This window comes from Phyllobates terribilis, unplaced genomic scaffold (assembly GCF_046119375.1).
Source record: "Phyllobates terribilis strain yellow unplaced genomic scaffold, ASM4611937v1 Scaffold_2__4_contigs__length_985480577, whole genome shotgun sequence".
In the NCBI taxonomy this organism is placed as follows: Eukaryota; Metazoa; Chordata; class Amphibia; order Anura; family Dendrobatidae; genus Phyllobates; species Phyllobates terribilis.
In genome coordinates, this window is record NW_027362762.1 from 238406573 (window position 1) to 238425825 (window position 19253).

At 40.3% G+C, this 19253-nt stretch overlaps 1 protein-coding gene across 4 annotated transcripts in view; it reads right to left on the minus strand.

The window, feature by feature from the left end:
- DIAPH3 (diaphanous related formin 3) overlaps positions 1 to 19253 on the minus strand; it is an 801864-nt gene that overhangs the window by 257632 nt on the left and 524979 nt on the right. For all 4 annotated transcript variants that reach the window (XM_073663944.1, XM_073663945.1, XM_073663943.1 and 1 more), the window contains one exon: positions 18268 to 18431. In XM_073663944.1, the coding sequence (XP_073520045.1) occupies positions 18268 to 18431 (164 nt within the window). The remainder of the gene's footprint in view (positions 1 to 18267; positions 18432 to 19253) is intronic.

The window sequence follows — 19253 nt, forward strand, 5'->3', positions numbered from 1 at the left end:
ATCTTGCAGTGTCACATCTGTATTCCTCTTGATGGAGCCATGTATCTTGGTTACTGTCCTCAAGAGTCTCTATGATTCTCTTGCAGCATGATAGAAATCCCTTTTTATACTTACGTCTGTGGCTAAGGTTATCATTCACAGGTCAGGGTGGAAGGTGGCAGGGGCTCATGTCTCATTGTTTGAACATTTAATCAATTTGCATAGTTTGTAACTCACTGCTATGCAGATCAGCAAACTATCTGGCGCAGTACAATATCTAATTTGCATATTAGCAAACATCATTGTTCCAAGACCCTGAGTCGCTGTCTTGCAAAACTAGCTAGCAGACAATACATTGTAGGAGCTGATATAAGATGTAAATAACAGCCAATCATCAATTAACAAATATCAACTCTAGTGATCAACAATCAGGCTTATTGAAACAATAGTCTGTGTTGATCAACCAAAGAAGAACACAAATTCAAAAGTCAACATAAAGATAAAGGTGTATGACTCCAGGCCTACTAAATTTATGCCTAGATAATTAAGATTAAAAGCTGTGTCGTCACACCATCACACTGCCTCCACCATTTTATACAGAGGATGTGGTGTGCTTTGGATCATGAGCCATTCCAAGCCTTCTCCATACTTTCTTCTGCCCCATCATTCTGGTACAGGTTGATCTTAGTTTCATCTGTCCAAAGAATGCTTTTAAAGAAAAGGGCTGGCTCATTTAGATTTTTTTAGAGCAAAATCTAATCTGGCTTACTATAGTCAAGGCTGATTAATGGTTTTTGCTCTGTATTTGCTCTCAAAGTCTTCTCTTTATGGTAGACAGACAATGAAACAAGTACTTCCTGGAGTGTGATTTTGGGTGGATGTTGTGAAGGGTTTTTTCTGCATCGTGGAAAAGATTTGGCAATCATCCACCGCTGTTGTCTTAAGTTGACGTCCATGCCTTTTTGCAGAACGTACCAAACTCACCAGTGCGCTCTTTTTGTAAAATATATGAAACTGTTGAAATGGCCACTCCTAACATTTCTGCTCTCTCTGATGGATTTCTTCAGCCTAATAATGGTCTGTTTCTCTTCCATTGTGAGCACAGTTGACCGCATGTTGTGGGTTCTCAGCAACAGCTTCCAAATACAAATGCCACACCTGGAATTAGATCCAGATCTTTTAACTGCATAATAGATAATGGATTAATGAGGGAATGCCCATGCAACCCCTCAAAGAACTTATGAGATAATTGTCAAATTCCTAAACCTTTACTCCAATTAAAATGTGAATACTCTCAAATTAAAACTGAACGTCTGCACTTTAAGCTCATATTGATTATTTAACAATATTGAATATGTTTTGGTAAACCGCTAAAATGCCAACTCTTGTGTCACTGTCCAAATATTTCTGGACCTAACTGTATACACACTAAATGAACAAAAGTACAGGAGCTTTAATGACACTGCATTCTAAATTCATAGGCATTGAAATGGTGTTGTCTCCCCTTTGCAGCTACAGCAGCTTCCATTCATCTGGAAAGATTTTCTTTAAGAATTTGGAGTATGTCTGTGGGAATTTTTGCCAATTAATGTAGAACAACATTCATGAGGTTGGATACGGATGTTGGATGAGATGCCGAGCTCACAACCTCTGTCCTAGTTCATCACAGAGATACTTGATGTGGCTGAGGTCAGAGCTCTGTGGCAGTCAAGTTCTTCCAAGTCAAATTCATCCAATAAGGTCTTTATGTACTTTGCTTTGTGCACTAGGGCAAAGCTATCCTGGAACAAAAGAAATCCTTCCCCAATCTGCTCCAACAAAGTTGTAAGCATACAACTGTCCAAAAAGTCTTTTTGCAATATTTGCATTACCCAGCCCCATTTGTGGCAGTCTCTATTGCTGGCTGCAGAATGAGCTGAAAATCTGTCAGACAGGCAGAATGGTTTGTAAGGGTCCATTTACACTGATCAACCGGCGGCACTAAATGACAGCTGATGAGTAAATGTCACGCACTATATATAATATCTTGTTCAGTGCGTGCGCATAGGTTTCCACTGTTCTCAGCCAACGTGAGTCCTGTTTACACATTATACATTGCCAAGAACTATGATCTTTGGTGCAGCACAAAAGATAATTTCACCTGATCGTTGCATTGAATGATTATCATGAAATGAGTGCTTAAAAACGTTAGTTTTGATGATCTTTCAGTTTAAACTCAGCTTCCTCCTTACTGGTCTTGTGCTGAGCTCTTCTCAGCAGATTTATTCCCAGAGACCCCATCTCAGTTGAATGTGCTGGTAAACAAAGAGCCTGTGACAGTCAAATGGTGGTACATTTTTACTGTATTCCAATAGCAAAAAATTATTTTAGCCTTAAATACATGCATTCCAGTGTATATGTGTATATAAAATGTGGCCCTACAGGTGGGCAACCCCTATAAGACTTCCCTTCACAAGATCAACCCCTGAACATCAAGCCCATAGCATTATCCCTCCTTCACCAAACTTTACAGCTGGCACAGTGCAGTCAGGCAGGTAAAGGTTATTCTGGCATTTGACAAACCCAGACTTGTCTAACAGACTGGCAGATAGAGGAGTGTGATTTATCACTCCGCGGAAAAGATTTCCACTGCTCCAGTCCAGCGGCAGAGAGCTTTACACCACTCCATCTGACATTGTGATTGGTGATGTTACGCTTGCATGCAGCGGCTCGACCACGGTAACCTATGCCATGGAACTTGACTAATGTACCCACTTATGGCCAATAAAAAAACCTCAACGTTTGACAACAGATAGTCAGTTGGATCAGATAGTAGCCTTTTTCTGTCTCTTAAAACAGATCGGTTAAAAAAAGAAAGGCTTGAGACCAGTATGAAAGCATGGTGGCTCACTGGTTAGCACTGTTGCTTTAGCGCTGGGGTCCTGGGTTCAAATCCAATTGAGCACAACATCTGCAAGGAGTTTCTATGTTCTCCCCGTGTTTGTGTGGGTTTCTATCAGGCTCTCCGGTTTCCTCCCACACTCCAAATACATACTGATAGGAAATTTATATTGTAAGCCCCAATTGGTTAAGTGGCAATAATGTCTGTAAAGCGCTGTAGAATTAACGGAGCTATACAAACGAGCAAAATAATAAATATATTTAATGTCAAGTGTAAATAAAAAGTAATTACCTCACAACTAAAAAAGTGTAAAAACCGGAAAAAAATAGTAAACTAAAAACAAGGTTCATCTATCGTTCATTCTTTATACATGATATCTGTACCCTTTATTCTAGGTTTTCTTTATTATTTATAGACTGTAAAAGCAACTGTTGCACTTTTATTATCTTGCTCTGAAAACCTTATATTAGAAACTCTCCCTTTCACATACATATACTGAACTAACAGTGGCAGTGACATGGCTGCTGATATTATAGATCTGAATGATAATTGTAACCATGGCAACTAAATCACTTGGAAAAATATATCATGTTTAAGGACAAATGCACATACAATTATTAGGAGTCCTACAACCTCTGCTAGGTGTCACTTCATACAGAAACAGTTATTACAAGAGAGGCGTAGGTCAGGTGAACAAATGTGAGCAGGAACACATTCATCAGTATATGTTACACATACATAAGGTACTTGTTCAGGATTGGGTTTGAACATGTTTTTAGTTCAGGAGTCTTGCGTGGTGAGCATGCATACAGGCAGTGGAGGCTGAGTGCATTACTTATAGCTTTCTTTGAAACAATTGTACCTGCTGATTACAGGTCTTTTTGTAGCTCTTCACAGGTGGTCCTTGGACAACTCTTCTGATAATTCTTAAATCTTGCAGGAAGCACCTGGTCGTGGCCAGATTATGGTGAAATGATGTTCTTTCCACTTCCAAATGATGGCCCCAACAGTGCTCATTGGAACCTTCAGTAGTTGAGAAATTCTTCTGCTCTGTAACCAATGCCAACAGTATGTTTTGCAACAATAAGGTTGCAAAAGTCTTGATACCGCTCACTGGTTTTCCGCATCTTGAGATGTTTCTAGTGTGGCACCTTGGTAATGAGACACCTTTTTATAGGCCATCAGTAGAAGAAGCAGATATTTTTCACAAAGTAGCAGAGTTGCTTTCTAATTACTGATAGATTTCAGTTGGTGTCATGACTTTCCATTGCTTTTTGCATCTCTCTCACTTCATGTGTTCGATACTTTTTTCCTTTGTCATTTCTCATTACTACACATAATTCACAGACATCTATGGTTTGTTTTCTCTGCCCATGTGGATTAGATGGGTTAGTTACTAACATCTGGTGACAATTCCATGTCAATAGCATCTTTAGAAATATATTTACTTAGAAAATTGGTGACGCATTCAATACTTATTCAACCCGCTGTTTGTATTTGTAGGTGTGTGTGTGTATATTATATACAGGGTGGTCCAAAAGTAGGTGGCCAGAAAATAATATTTATTTTGATTTATATATAAAATTATATTTACTAACACAAGCATAACATTGACAATTTTATTCTGAACAATAATACAAAAGCCCTTAAATTTTATCAACGCAGGCGCTCAAACTGTTTTCCATTACAATTTGCACAGCTTTGAAGTCTGCCTCTTACGTTTCGACAAACTTTTTTGCGTAAGTCTCTTTGGGTATTAATTTCTTGAAATGCATCTGTAGTGCCCCGAGGGTTCGGTTGCTACAGGGGTATTGCACCTCAAGCAGAGGTGTGATATCCCACTCCCAGGTAAGGATGGAGTGTGGACCAGGGCTCAGTTAGCTGCATGCACACACACTCACCCCATTTCCGGGGGACAGCTCGACGGTGCTTCCAGATGCGGGCGCAACTGACCATGTCCCTGGCTGGAGTGGGGAGGTGGGAGAGAACCAAGTGGTGTAGGAGCAGGAGGGGACGGTTTCTGGAGCATAGGAAGGAGCTCATTGGGTGCAGGTCACCTGAGCTCAGACACAGAGAAGCAGATAAAAGGTGGGTGCCATCTTGGTCAGAGAGTTCAGTGGAGAGAAGTAGTTCAGTCAGAGCTGACAGGGTGTCGTGGCTCAGCCTGAGCTCAGCTCCACGAGGCAGGCCTAGAGAAAAGGCCGGGGCCAGAGAGGAGAAGGAGAAGGAAGGAAGGAGAAGAGACAGAGGAGTGGAAAGGCTCCAGCAACAAGAAGGCAGAAGGGACCCTAAGAGTGCAGAACGGCCAGCAACCGTTGCATACCCCATTATACCGGGTGAAAGGGTCAGGCTGTGGAAAGGTACCGGATCCCTAACTTGGTGGAGGCGAATCTACCCTCAGCCAAGAACCGGAGGTTGTGACCATTTATTGGTGCGACCCCCCCGTTAAACCTGCTAGGAAGGCACCATATAGGATAGCAGGAAGTGAAGGCCAATGCTTACCCAATACGGTCCGCGGTAGCCGGACAGAAGTCAGGACACTGGTCGGGCACGAGAGGCCAGAGAAAGGACAGAAGGGGGTCCTGTGCCATACTCCTGAATTGCCTGAGGGTTGACCGAGCTCCTCACCTGGTGGACGCAGCACGGCTCGGGCAGTCCTTGCTGACAGAAGTGACTTGGATAACAACTGAGTAAAAGACCCTGGACTGCATCATTGGACTCTGTGTGATTTCTGCTGCGCCTGCACTATCACCCCCCGCATCCCCTTACACTGCCCTGAGGCTACACTCTTCCCGTGGGGAGTTATCCTATCCCTGTGCTGCACACCAACACCAGCCTCAGCGGTCTGCCTTGCAGCGGCGGTTATCTCTGACCGCAATCCACAGGTGGCGTAGTCGGACATTCACAAAACACTGATAAATAGACTGCCACAATTTGGTCTGACCACCCTGAGCCATGGGACCGGGTTACCATTACTACCCCCATCAGCACTGTACACCAGAAGGCCCGGTTAAGGGTACCCCACGGCCGAGGGGGCGAGTCACATCTCTTATGTAATTTTTCAAATCACTGACACTTTTTGGTTTTCGACTATAAACTTTGTCCTTGAGTACTCCCCAAAAGAAAAAATCCATTGGGGTCAAGTCTGGTGAAAGTGCCGGCCAATCAAGTGGGCCTCTTCGGGCCAATCCATTTATTAGGAAATGTTTCATCAAGATACTTGCGGACTACTCTTGAATAATGTGGAGGGGCCCTATCTTGTTGGAAATAAAGGTCATTTGAATTAGGCTGTTGCTGTAACTGGGGAACAACTTGATTCATTAGAATTTCAAGATACTTATCTCCTGTGACTGTTCCATCAAAAAATATTGGTCCTAAAACACCAAAACTTGAAATACCACCAGAAACATTGACACCAGGCTCATTTAGTTGTTGCTCTAATGTTAAATGCATGTTCTCATTATACCAGTGAATACAATTACGTCTGTTAATATGGCCAGATAATTTGAAAGAAGCTTCATCACTCCACATAATGTTATCTAAAATTACTGGATTTTCTTCAATTTCGTTAAGCATAAACTCACTAAATTGCAGCTGCCTGTCTGGATCATCCTCCAATAAACCATGAATTAGACGATCAGCTTTCCACCCAATAGATTTCAGGATTCGCATGATAGAAGCTCGTGAAATTCCCAATTCCAAAGAGGCTCTTCTGGTGGACTTTTTTGGACTCTGAACAAATGTTTCAGCAACAAGTTGTTTATTATCTTCTGTACAGACTGTTTTGGGTCGACCAGTTTTTGGAGCATTAAGGATTGAGCCAGTGGCATTGAATTTGTCACGAATGCGGTAAATGGTTTGTCTCTTTGGGGCTTGAGTACCAAATGTTTCAAACCAATTTGCTGTAACGGTTTCAGCATTTTGAGATTTCCAATACTCTGTTAAAATCCATTTTCTTTGATCTGTAGTTAAATTATTTGCCATTATGTGTTATCTGAATTATCTGAAAATTAAACAGATTTGGGGGAGATCTATCTGTGAAAACTAGATCTATGAAACTGGCTTAGTTGCCCTTAGCAACCAATCTGATTCCACCTTTCATTTTCCAAAAAGTCTGTGAGGAATGAAAAGTGGAATCTGATTGGTTACTAAGGGCAACTGAGCCAGTTTCACTTTACACCATGTTTGATAAATCTCCCCCTTCATAACCTTATTACACTTTCTGTTCACCTACTTTTGGACAACCCTGTATATATTAAACAAATTCTCCCCATTTACATTAAGATACAATTAATATTCCACGACGTACGTTTATTCCATATCCGTGTTGGTCCTGCCTTTGGAAAACAATCACTAACATCACTAAAAGGAGTCCATTATAGGAAATGGTTCACCACAAAATCTGTCTGCTACAAATGACAATGTTCAGGCTTTTGGTTTGCTGTATATTTGTAACACTTGTGCATTTTTAACCAGTAGGGTTATCTAAGCCCATATGGGTGAGCTTCAGAAGTTTCTTTGTACAGACATCATGCAGCTGAACACTACTAGCTGACTGTGCTCCACTGAAGGCTATGGAAAATATTATTGATAAAATAGTGTACTGCCTTAGGGCATGCTGCAAGAGACTGTCAAGATATCAGACGATATTCTGCTTCTGACACAGTGAAGCTGGTTTCATGTACTCTGTCAGGTTTAAAAAGAGGCTGTGTTCACAACATAATATCTATCTAATAAGGCTTCGTCATATTACCGTGCAATTACATATCTAACCCCCAGCTAAAGCAATGTTAATGAAAAGCACCAGTGATCACTGGTTAATATGGCAGTGCTCACACTGTACATGTCAGCCCGTCTGAAGCAGTAGCGAGCTCAAGTACAGAATATAAAAAGGTAAACTGAAAACTATAACTCTGATCTTTACATTTTAGCCGTACAATTAAAGGGGTTATCCACAATCTTTTTAACATGGCTGGACTGCAGGGAATGGGTTAAAATAAAATAGCTTATACTTACCTTGGAAACCAGTCACTGCTCCAGCACCACTGCTCCGGTGGTTTCACTGGACTTTGTGACCTGTGTCTTGCATTGATATGAAGTGACTGATACAGCCAATTAATGACTTCTAAAGGCATGTGCTGGCTAGGCTAGTGATTGGCTGCAGAGGCCTCGTGCGGGTAAGCCTGATCATCATCACTGAATGACAATTAACATAGACCATTAGGACCACCGGAATGGCAGCACTTTAATAATCAGGATACTTATCAGGTGATCATAAGTTTATTTGACCACGTAATCTGCCATACATTTAAAAAATATATTGAAAAATCTCTTTAAGATAAATACAAATACATAAATATACACACAACTGACAACATATTAGTAATAGTGCTCTGTACACAGATAACTATCACTCAAAAGACAACTTGGTCAAATAATGCTGGCTAGAAAACGGTGTCAATATGAAAATGTATGGATTCTAAGTGACATGATAATATGAGCATTTCACAACCAGAAAAACTTCTGGGAGTGATTAGGTGGTCTACTGTGGTTGATAATAAAGATCAGTAAGAACTCGTGTAGAGTAAAAGGTGAACAAGTGAAGAGAAACATTAGTGATGGGGCGAGCGTGCTCGGGACTGCGCAATTGAGTACCGAGCAGTGTCGAGTATCGCGTGGTGCTGCAGTGCTCGGGTCCCCGTAAGAAGCTCATTTGAATCCTCTCAGCCGCGCGCCACACTGAAGAGGGGTATTCCCTTGCTGGGAGTGCAGGGACTCCTCGGTCCTACGGACTCTTTGCGAGCTGTAGAACTCTGGGAACGGGAAGAGAGTGAAAGAGCCCGAGCTTCCGACGTGCTCAATTCAAGTACCGAGCACTCGAGCATTTCAGTCCTCGATCAACACTATTAAACACTTTTCAGAATGATCAAAGTAAAATACCATGCAATGTTCCAATGCTATTAGTCAAATATGAGAAATGGTGACTGCAGTGGGTATATAAGCACTAACACCGCAGCAGAAAAATATTGCCTGGTCTAAAGAGCAAACAAGTCTTGTGGAGTCAGGATGCAAAAGCTCAAATAAGCCATGAGCCCAGCATGTCCACTGATAAAGTTGGTGCTGGTGGCATTCAGTTCTTAAAGCACGGATATTAGTGGACTACCTGCCATAGAAATAGGAGGCCAGAGGTATGAAGGGACTTACCAGTTCTTAACTATTTCCCATCTAATGCACTTTAAAATTTGTGACACCCTAAACATTTTCCATATTTTTGAAAAAATGGATACATGGGGCTTCATTTTTATGTCACTGTCATTATTTGTTCCCCAGTCTGTAACAAATTTTTATATATCAGACATTTTTTTTTATGGGAGCAGGGCTTTTAACAGCAATTCTGTTTGGCAGTGGCATTTTTCTAATTTGTTATTATTTACCTGTTTGTTTGTTTTTTCATTTCTTTTAGTCTGTTTCGCCCAAAATGGCATAATAGACCTCTGGGTGCAATTAAATATTGAAATAATTTTAATTTTCATCGTATTTCCCTTGTAACTGGGGCTGGTATATTAGCCCCAGTTGCAAGGGAAATGAAGCCTACAGGCTGCTTAACAGAGCTGTCTGGGTCTCCTATGCAATCACAATTGCTGTATAAGAAAGTAGAAACGCAGTCAGCACTATTTATACAAAAGGCACATACAGTAATAAACCATCTATGTGGTTTCTGATAGCTGTATCCCCGCTCTCACAGTCACACGATCCTGTGCAGCTGCATTACTATGCAGTAAGATTTTAGAATGACACTACAGAGTAGGTGTGGGACCCTCTGGATGTTTAAAGTCTATGGGTGCGTCATAACATGTTTGTGGAAATGTATCAGGACACAACAATGGTGATTTCTGAGGACCTCAGAATAAGAGGTGTTCATGCTCATAAGGCTGAAAAAGATTTATAAAAAAAAATAAAAAAAACCACATCTGAAGTGTTTGATCTTCACCGATCCACATTCAGACAATTTATGTACAAATGGGGGAAATACCATTACTACCCTGACCAGTACTGATCGACCAACAAACACCACACCAAGAGCAAAGCATATAATAGTCTGCGAGGTCACAAAGGAACCTAAGGTAACTCAATCAACTAAAGGCCTCTCTCACATTAGCTAGCGTTAATATTTATCCATCAGGAGTACACTAAACAAGAATCATATGAACGGAAGGATTGCAAAAACAAAATGAACTGCTTCCCCCCACCTTACTCTCAAAAAAAAAAAACCTAGAACATTGCTACCCATCTGCAGCTTGCGAAACATCATCTAGACAAGCGATAAGCCAAATTGCTATTGAATAATGTTTTTTGAACAGATAAGGTGAATAAAAAGTTTTTTTTTTGTTTAAATGAGAAGTGTCCGGTTTGCACTACAGAATATGAACCTCATATCAGTGAAATATAGTGGTGGAAGTATAGTGATGTGGGCCTGTCTAGCTGAATCTGGGCCAGGACGGCTTTCTATCATTGAAGGAACTATGATTTCTGAATTATACCAGAAAATTCTTAAGAAAAACATCAGGACATCTGTCCATGAGCTGAATCTCAAGAAAATGAGGGTTATGTATTAAGACAAGGACCAAAAGTTATTCTACATAACAATGGTTAAAGAAGAATAAAGCAATAGTTTTGGAATGGACAAGTCTAAGTTCTGACCTTATTCTTCTAAAGATGCTGTGGAAAGACCTCAAATAAACAGTTTATGGTAGAAAACCCAAAAATATACACAAAGTTGAAGATGTTTTGTAGGGAGGAATGGGCTAAAAATCTTCCAATCCAATGTGCAGGAATAATCAAAAAATACAGGAAATGTTAAGATGAAGTTATTATTGCATATGCATACACCAGATGCTGAAAGCACAGGTTAACATTCTTTTGCCACTTACAGACATGTGACATTGGATAGTTTTCCTCATTTCAAACGACTATGTAAAATTTAAATCATTTTTTTATTTTGTTCTCTGTGTCTACTTTTAGGACTTGTGTGAAAATCTGATGTAGTCTTAGGTCATGCAGACATAGGGAAAACTAAATTCACAAAGTTTAAAGCATCACTGTATAGTTAGAATGTTTGACCACTAATAGGAGTCCATATATTATATACACAGTCATGGACGAAAATGTTGGTACCCTTGAAATTGCTTCAGAAAATGAAGTATTTCTCCCAGAAAATTATTGGAATTAAAGATGTTTTGTTATATACATGTTTAATTCCTTTGAGTGTATTGGAACAACAGAAAGAAACAGAAAAAAAAGGCAAATTGGACATAATTTTACACAAAACCCCAAAAATGGGCCGGACAAAATTGTTGGCACCCTCAACTTATTATTTGGTTGCACATCCACTGGAATAAATAATTGCAAATCAATCGCTTCCTAAAACCATCAACAAGCTTCTTACACCTCTCAATTGGAATTTTGGACCACTCTTCTTTTGCAAACTGCTCCAGATCTCTCATATTTGAAGGTGCCTTCTTCCAACAGCAATTTTAAGATCTCTGCACAGGAGTTCAATGGTATTTGGATCTGGACTAATTGCTGGCCACTTCAGAACTCCCCAGTGCTGTTTCCATCCATTTCTGGGTGCTTCTTGGAGCATATTTGGGGTTACTGGCTTGCTGGAAGACCCATGACACAAACCCAGCTTTCCACGACAGGGCACTACATTGTGACCAAAAATCCTTTGGTAATCTAAAGATGTCAGTCAAGGCATTCAGTGCCAGAGGCAGCAAAGCAACTACAAAACATATTTGAACCTTCACCATGTTTGACTTTAGGTACGGTGTTCTTTTCTTTGTAGGCATCATTCTGTTTTCTGTAAACAGTAGAATGATTTGCTTTACCAAAAAGCTCTATCTTGGTCTCATCTGTCCACAAGACACATTCCCAAAAGGATTTTGGCTTATTCCCGTACATTTTGGCAAACTGCAGTCTAGCTTTTTTTATGTCTCGGAGTCAGCAGTGGAATCCTCTTGGGTCTCCTGCCATAGCATTTCATTTCATTTAAACGTCGATGGATAGTTCGCACTGACACTTATGCACCCTGAGCCTGCAGGACAGTTTGAATTTCTTTGGAACTTGATTGGGGCTGCTCATCCACCATCCGGAATATCCTGCATTGCAACCTTTCAATTTTTCTCAGCAGTCCATGTCTAGGGAGATTAACTACAATGCCATGGGTTGTAAACTACTTGATTATGTTGCGCACAGTTGACAAAGGAGGAACATCAAGATCTCTGGAGATGCACTTGTAACCTTGAGAATGTTGATATTTTTAAACAATTTTGGCTCTCAAGTTCTCTTCTCTTTCTGTTCTTCAGGCTTTGTGTGACACACAATGCAAAGATTGAGTCAACTTCTCCCCTTTTATCTGGTTTCAGGTGTTATTTTCACATTGCCAAAGGTGCCAACATTTTCGACAATAACTGTATATCTCTATCTATGTATATATTGCCCGGGAATATCAGAGGTCTCAGATGAAAACCCACCAATCGGACAATGATGGCATGTTTTATCCCCTTTAATTGGGCTTTGTGTGTGAAACTGGCACATGACTAGGGACGGGTCTGAGAAGCTGGTGCACATTAAAAAGCTAAAAAGGCATAAAGTAAAGAATACTAGTCATTCACACCTCCACAGACCTCTCAGACATAGTACAGGGAAAAAAAAGCTAGCCATAACTGTGCACAATGTCAGCCAAACAGTGCCCTCCTTCCCTAAGCAGAGCGCAAAGCTGCCATTATAACCACACTCCCTTTTCTGCATTGGAGAGGTGCAGCTGTATTTTATCTTTGTGAACTAATGTGCTATAAAAAGCTGTTATTTGACCAGGTATACAAAGCACATGTGCAGAGACAAATCTATAACTATGATACATGCACTGTAGTATACATGAATATTATAAAGATGTAAATGTGGTCACCAACTTAAAATTCAGCATAAATGTTCTTCAATCATAAAAATAGGAGAAGGTGTTTAAATATATGTCATTATGTTCCATTTATAGACACACAGAGGCTTTTATAATAAGAAACCCTGAGTCCTCCTGCGTCTTTGTATCTTGATGGTATATTCAGCTTTGTGGCTTGTGAATTCTTTTTTCGCGTAATTCGAACATTACACACTGAGCTCTATGAACTCCAGCCGTGTGTCCGTATTATGTTCCTCTCAGGAAATTATGTATGGCACAAAATTATATTAATAGCGGATTTAGGGTGAAAGTGGGAAGGCTAGTATTTGTAAAGCATGGTAGAAGTCCACTTATATTATTGACGGGGCAGAAATCTTTTGTATTATAGTTCATGGTTTATTATATGAGTCAGTCAGAATATTCCTGTGTATGTAAAAGGCTAAGGGAAAAAACAGTGCACTTGGCGGAAAAGACAAAGACTGCAAAATAATATGGATTGTAAATAATGTTTTCCCAAACTCCAGATGGATTCTGATATGCCCGAAAGCACAATCATATATTTCCAGTCTGCGCTTCACATCTTCCAAACGGATCTGCTAATTGTAAATTATTTTTACACTTGCTGTGTTTGTACACTCAGCAGAGACGGGCACCGGGGTAATAATATTGACTTTATAAGTCCTCTTTTATATAAAACCTTATCAGCAGAACAAAAAGCAGGATGACTATTGATAAAGCCATATTTTGTCACCGGGTAAAGCATATTATATGACTTCCCCGGTAATGGTTTTCAATGCAATTTATTCCAAAGTTGAAACATGAAACCTTGCTAAATTCCCAGACACAAGACTTCCAGTTAAGCTATGGGCTGCGTTTATTTCTCCCCTGAAAGGAAGAAGTTTATTCTTTACCCACAGTGCTGTTCTAATGGATTTAGCCTGGCCTCCTTTACATACACATTTAGTTATGGTCTATATTGCAATTTCTTTAAGACTAGGGGATATTTCATAATTTGGCTGTATACCGCTATACAAGGCAGGTAACATCAGTATATGCAGATAATAGTGTTAAAACAGATGATGTGAGCATTACCAACCAATATTCACATGTTACAGGTGCAGCACCGCAGGTGGTTATAGCATTAACTGGTATCTGTATTGGCATTGGCTTCATAAACCCTTATTTTCTTGGCTCTTCCTAAGGGTGCATTTACACTGGAGGATAATTGGGAATGAGCGTTCCTAGTTTCCCAATTTTCAGTCTGTCTAAACGGGCTGCCAATCACTCAGCCTGCTTAAAAATCATTGTTCTCGACATCACAGATTATTATGTAAAGCTACATTCAGACAGCCTTATCGCAGCCACTAAATGACAGTCGATTGGCGGTCATTTATTAGCCTGCACTTTCATGAGCACAGAATGACCATTACTTCAATTATTCTCATCAGTATGTCTGTTACATGGGACCATATACTGCGTTCTGCTCATTGGTCAGGCGAATGCCAGCTTGCTTAGAATTCTAGGGACATTTGTACCCAATTATGAGCCAGTGAAAAAAGGCCTAAATAAGGATATGTGCTGCCGAGAGCAATGATATTTTATGCGCACAGAACTTCCATATTAACTTGAATTGTGTGCATGGAAGTGCAGTCGGCCCGTCTGTCAAGCTATTAAATGACCACCGATCAGCTTACATGTAGCCGATTGGTGGTCGTGTAATGGCTCAGATCGGCCAGTGTAAATGTACTCTTAACTACTTCAAAGCCACCCATAGACTATAAATGTCCGAGCGCTCCTTGTTTTTTTCTGCACTGTTGTTCTAAACTGTCACTAGAGCAGCTACATGTCATTGTGCAGCTGCTGAGACAGAAAATTGGCTGTCACATTTAGCTAGACTCCCTGCAGAGAAGGCAGACATTATTTATTATCATGTCTACCATCTTTATCACTGTATACTCAGCACTGTTTAACAGCTGTGTACACAGATAAGGAAGCACTTACTGTGCTTCCTCCACCAGACCCAGAGATTATGTGTTCTGTGCCTACGAAAACCAGACTGATTTTCTATGCAGAGAAGAGAGTGATTTTCTCCTTTAACTGGGGCTAATATACCAGTCCCAGTTACAGGGAAAATTTGCAAAAAAACACAACTGTATTAATGTGTTTTTTTTTTTTTAAATTTTACTTGTAGATTGTAAGCTTGAAAGCAGGACCTCACTCCTAATGTAACTGTTTAAACTGTCTTAACTTGTATTGAATTCATTGTCTGTACATGTCCCCACCTAATTGTAAAGTGCTGCGGAATATGTCAGCACTATATAAAGAAAAATTATTATTATATTATTGTTTCACCGCCGAGTGGTATTATTAATCCATGTGGTCTGCCCCTAGTAATATAGTTATCAGTCGCCGACTTCTGTTCTTACCGGCGCCGCTCCAATTCTGTTAAGCCATCTTGTCACAGCAGCTAACAGTCACAAGTTCTCAACAAAGCCAATGAAACATTGTTCTGGCTCTAACAGACTTACATTGAGAAGTGACTTCAGGTCCATCCAACAACCAACCGTTGTGCGGGCACAGCAACAACCAACCGTTGTGCGGGCACAGCAACAACCAACCGTTGTGCGGGCACAGCAACAACCAACCGTTGTACGGGCACAGCAACAACCAACCGTTGTGCGGGCACAGCAACAACCAACCGTTGTGCGGGCACAGCAACAACCAACCGTTGTGCGGGCACAGCAACAACCAACCGTTGTGCGGGCACAGCAACAACCAACCTTTGTGCGGGCACAGCAACAACCAACCTTTGTGCGGGCACAGCAACAACCAACCTTTGTGCGGGCACAGCAATAAACAATCGTTTTGCGGGCACAGCAATACGCTTTTTAGTCACCATTAGCTTTCACAGTCGACTGGCCGTTCATGTTCAATGAGAACAAAGGACAATCGTTCCAAGAATGTTCTTTCTAGAAAAGATTGCGGATTAGAGACAGACGAAAATCTGAACGTAGTCAACTACTTTCAAGGTTATGCCGGTCTGACTTAAATTTTATTTAAAATAATTTAATTTTATAGTCCAGTTTACTAACCACTAGGCTGCAGACTGTACTAACCACTAGGCTGCAGACTGTACAAACCACTAGGCTGCAGACTGTACAAACCACTAGGCTGCAGACTGTACTAACCACTAGGCTGCAGACTGTACTAACCACTAGGCTGCAGACTGTACTAACCACTAGGCTGCAGACTGTACTAACCACTAGGCTGCAGACTGTACTAACCACTAGGCTGCAGACTGTACTAACCACTAGGCTGCAGACTGTACTAACCACTAGGCTGCAGACTGTACTAACCACTAGGCTGCAGACTGTACTAACCACTAGGCTGCAGACTGTACTAACCACTAGGCTGCAGACTGTACTAACCACTAGGCTGCAGACTGTACTAACCACTAGGCTGCAGACTGTACTAACCACTAGGCTGCAGACTGATTGCTTTTTTTCCACCTGAGTGCAGATAGATTGCCACTTCCGGCCTGCTGTAAGAGCTGTGGTCAATCATTTTTTCTTCCCTAGGGCGTGCCTCAAGCTGTCATAACTTTTTGGAGAAAATATATTTTAGTGTCAAAGAAATAGAAAGAGTAGGTTCACACACCACCAACTTCATGGTGAATCTGTGCATTTTCCATATGTGCATATTTTGCACTTTTCCCTTAATTTATTGAAAGGAATCAAATCTGCATTTAAAATTTACAAATTTAATTATTATGGCGCGGATTTAAAGATTTGCAGCACAGGTAATTTCCAATGTGAAATTCTGCAGCATGTCTTAGATTAATCCACAGTGATCTCTTTTATATTCCAGGCACACAAGGATGATTTTCCTCTTGTACTGCCTATGTTTTGCATGGACTAGTAGATTCTCCAGTGTTACACCTATGGCCTATAAATACGCAGATTTACATAAAAATCAGATCCTTTTCAATCCTTACCTTTTTAGAAGTTTCTTAGTTTATCATAACATGATAGCATTAGCGCATTTGATCATTGCCTAAGGATATGCCACCAGCTAAAATGCAATGAGGGCACAGATAAAATTGAGGGCTAATGCACCCCCCATCTGCAATGCTCTATGCTCCTGAGGGGCAAGACATCCAAAATCGACTGAAGATGCTGCCGGAGGGCTGGTGGTGAAGAACACTCATCATCACTGCTTACCCATAGCCTTATAGTTCTTGTTAAATAGAGCAGAACAACATTTAAAGCAAGTGAAAAGCAATGTGTCACACACAGGAGAGAAGCAATGTGACTAGAATACAGCAGGCCCATAAAGCTGTAGTATGCGGCAACTTGGAGCAATGTTAACAAATCACTCAAAAAATGCCACTCACTGAGAAAACCATTAAAATTAATTTAAGTGATTTTGTTTTTGTTATTTCATTTACATTTTTTGTAAATTGTGTTAAGAACAGCAATATGACCACAGTCTAAATCAACTCCTACAGCCCCTAGGTTTCCCTAGATTTTAGCGGCATCTGGGGTCTGGCATCTACTTACCTTCTGCTCTCCTTTCTGAAATAACATGTGTCATCAGTCTCAGGCTACAAACAGTATAGTAAAGCAAAATGTGGAAATTCAACAATAGGTGGTTTGTTTTTTTGTCTTAAAAGCGTATTTTTATATGTGTGGGTTTCCTCCGGATACACTGGTTTCTTCCCATGCTTCAAAGACATACTGATAGGGAATTTATATTGTGAGCCCCAATGGGGACAGTGATGATGATGGTGTAATTAATGGAGATATGTAAGCGAAAATAAATAAGATATAACTATGATGTGTCAATCATTTTCTTAGTGGTTCTGGTCTTCATTAATCTGAATAGCTGAGGTGTGGATTAACTACATGGGCGGCCGAAACCCTGCTTTGCAGGGAGAGACTTATGGAGGACCTGTCACTAGGTCAAATGTGGACAGCTTGTGCTCATTTTATTCCATGCCTCTCTCATCAGCATTCAGATTTTTTCTTTTTTAAAATCTACTGGTTTCAGAGATATAGGTCTTTTTATTTAGTCTAATTTTTAAGGTCTTAGCAAGGGGGCATTGCTCACAGGGTAATAATGCAGAGCAGCCGAAAGACACGTCCCCTGAGAATATTGTGAGTAAATTTAGTATACTATATGTGAATCATCCTAATGTCTGTACTTATTCAAGATCCACCGCAACTAAATGATGCTAAAATCCTACAATGGACTCCAGCTCCTAACGTTTTCTTAGCTTTCCCTTTTTACGTGTATATAACAATTGATGTCTTGCTCTGTCGCTTTTTTATTTTTACACAGTGAAGACACGCAGCAGCTTTGTTAACCTTGATGCTGCTGCCGTGTTGTTTTTTTTCCTTAATAAATAGGTAATGAAAAAAAAAAAGATTATAAAAAGTGCAAAACTACGCACCACAAACATGGTCCTGAAGTTATTCAGGTCGGTGAAGAATTCCTCCACAGAAACCTTCTTTGCATCTAGAACATAATATTCCATGACACTTTGATAGAGCTTCTCCATGTTTTCGTACATTCGTGACAGCTTTTTAAATTGCTCTCTTGCGCATACAGTGAAACTGTGAATTGCTGTTAAGGTATTTACTAACCAAGTGAAAACACACAGTATGTAGAAATAACCTGCCACATAAATCATGAACTACAGTGTTACCTTTTACACAGAATTTAGAGTTTTAGGAAGATGTGGTAAAAAGTGCTGCAAGATGAAAATGACTCTAAAAATAGAAGCCTTAATGCTTTATGAATTAAAATGGAAAGTGAACAAAAAGGAAAAAAAATGAAACAATATTTAGTGTGATCACCCTTTGCCTTCAAAACAGAATCAATTCTTCTAGGTTGTACACAGTTTTTTAAGAACTCGGCAGTGAGGTTGTTCCAAATATCTTGGAGAAGTAACCACAGATCTTTTGTGGACGTTGGGTTCTGCAAATCCTTCTGTCTCTTCATGTAATCCACACAGACAGGATAATACCAAAGACAAAAGCACAATACACAAATACCCAAAAGGTAAATGGATGAATCGCAAAGTGCATAAAAATAATGATAAATAATAAAGGGTATTTAGTTAACATAAATTTTGATCAAAATAATGTAAAAGCCATCCCGCCACGTCACGGCAACCCTTATGGGACAGTCCTAATATTATAAGGGCTCTGTGGGAGCTAGCTCATCACTTCCAATACTACTTTTTCTTCTTTATGCTTAACATAGTTCTTAATGACATTGGCTGTATGTTTGAGGTTGTTGTGCCGCTGCAGAATAAATTTGAGACAATTAGATCTCTCTGATGGTGCTCTCAGGATTGAGGACACAACTAGTCCTGACAAAATCCCCACTCTGTTTGCTGAAATACAGCCCCATACTTGCAAGGAACGTCCATGC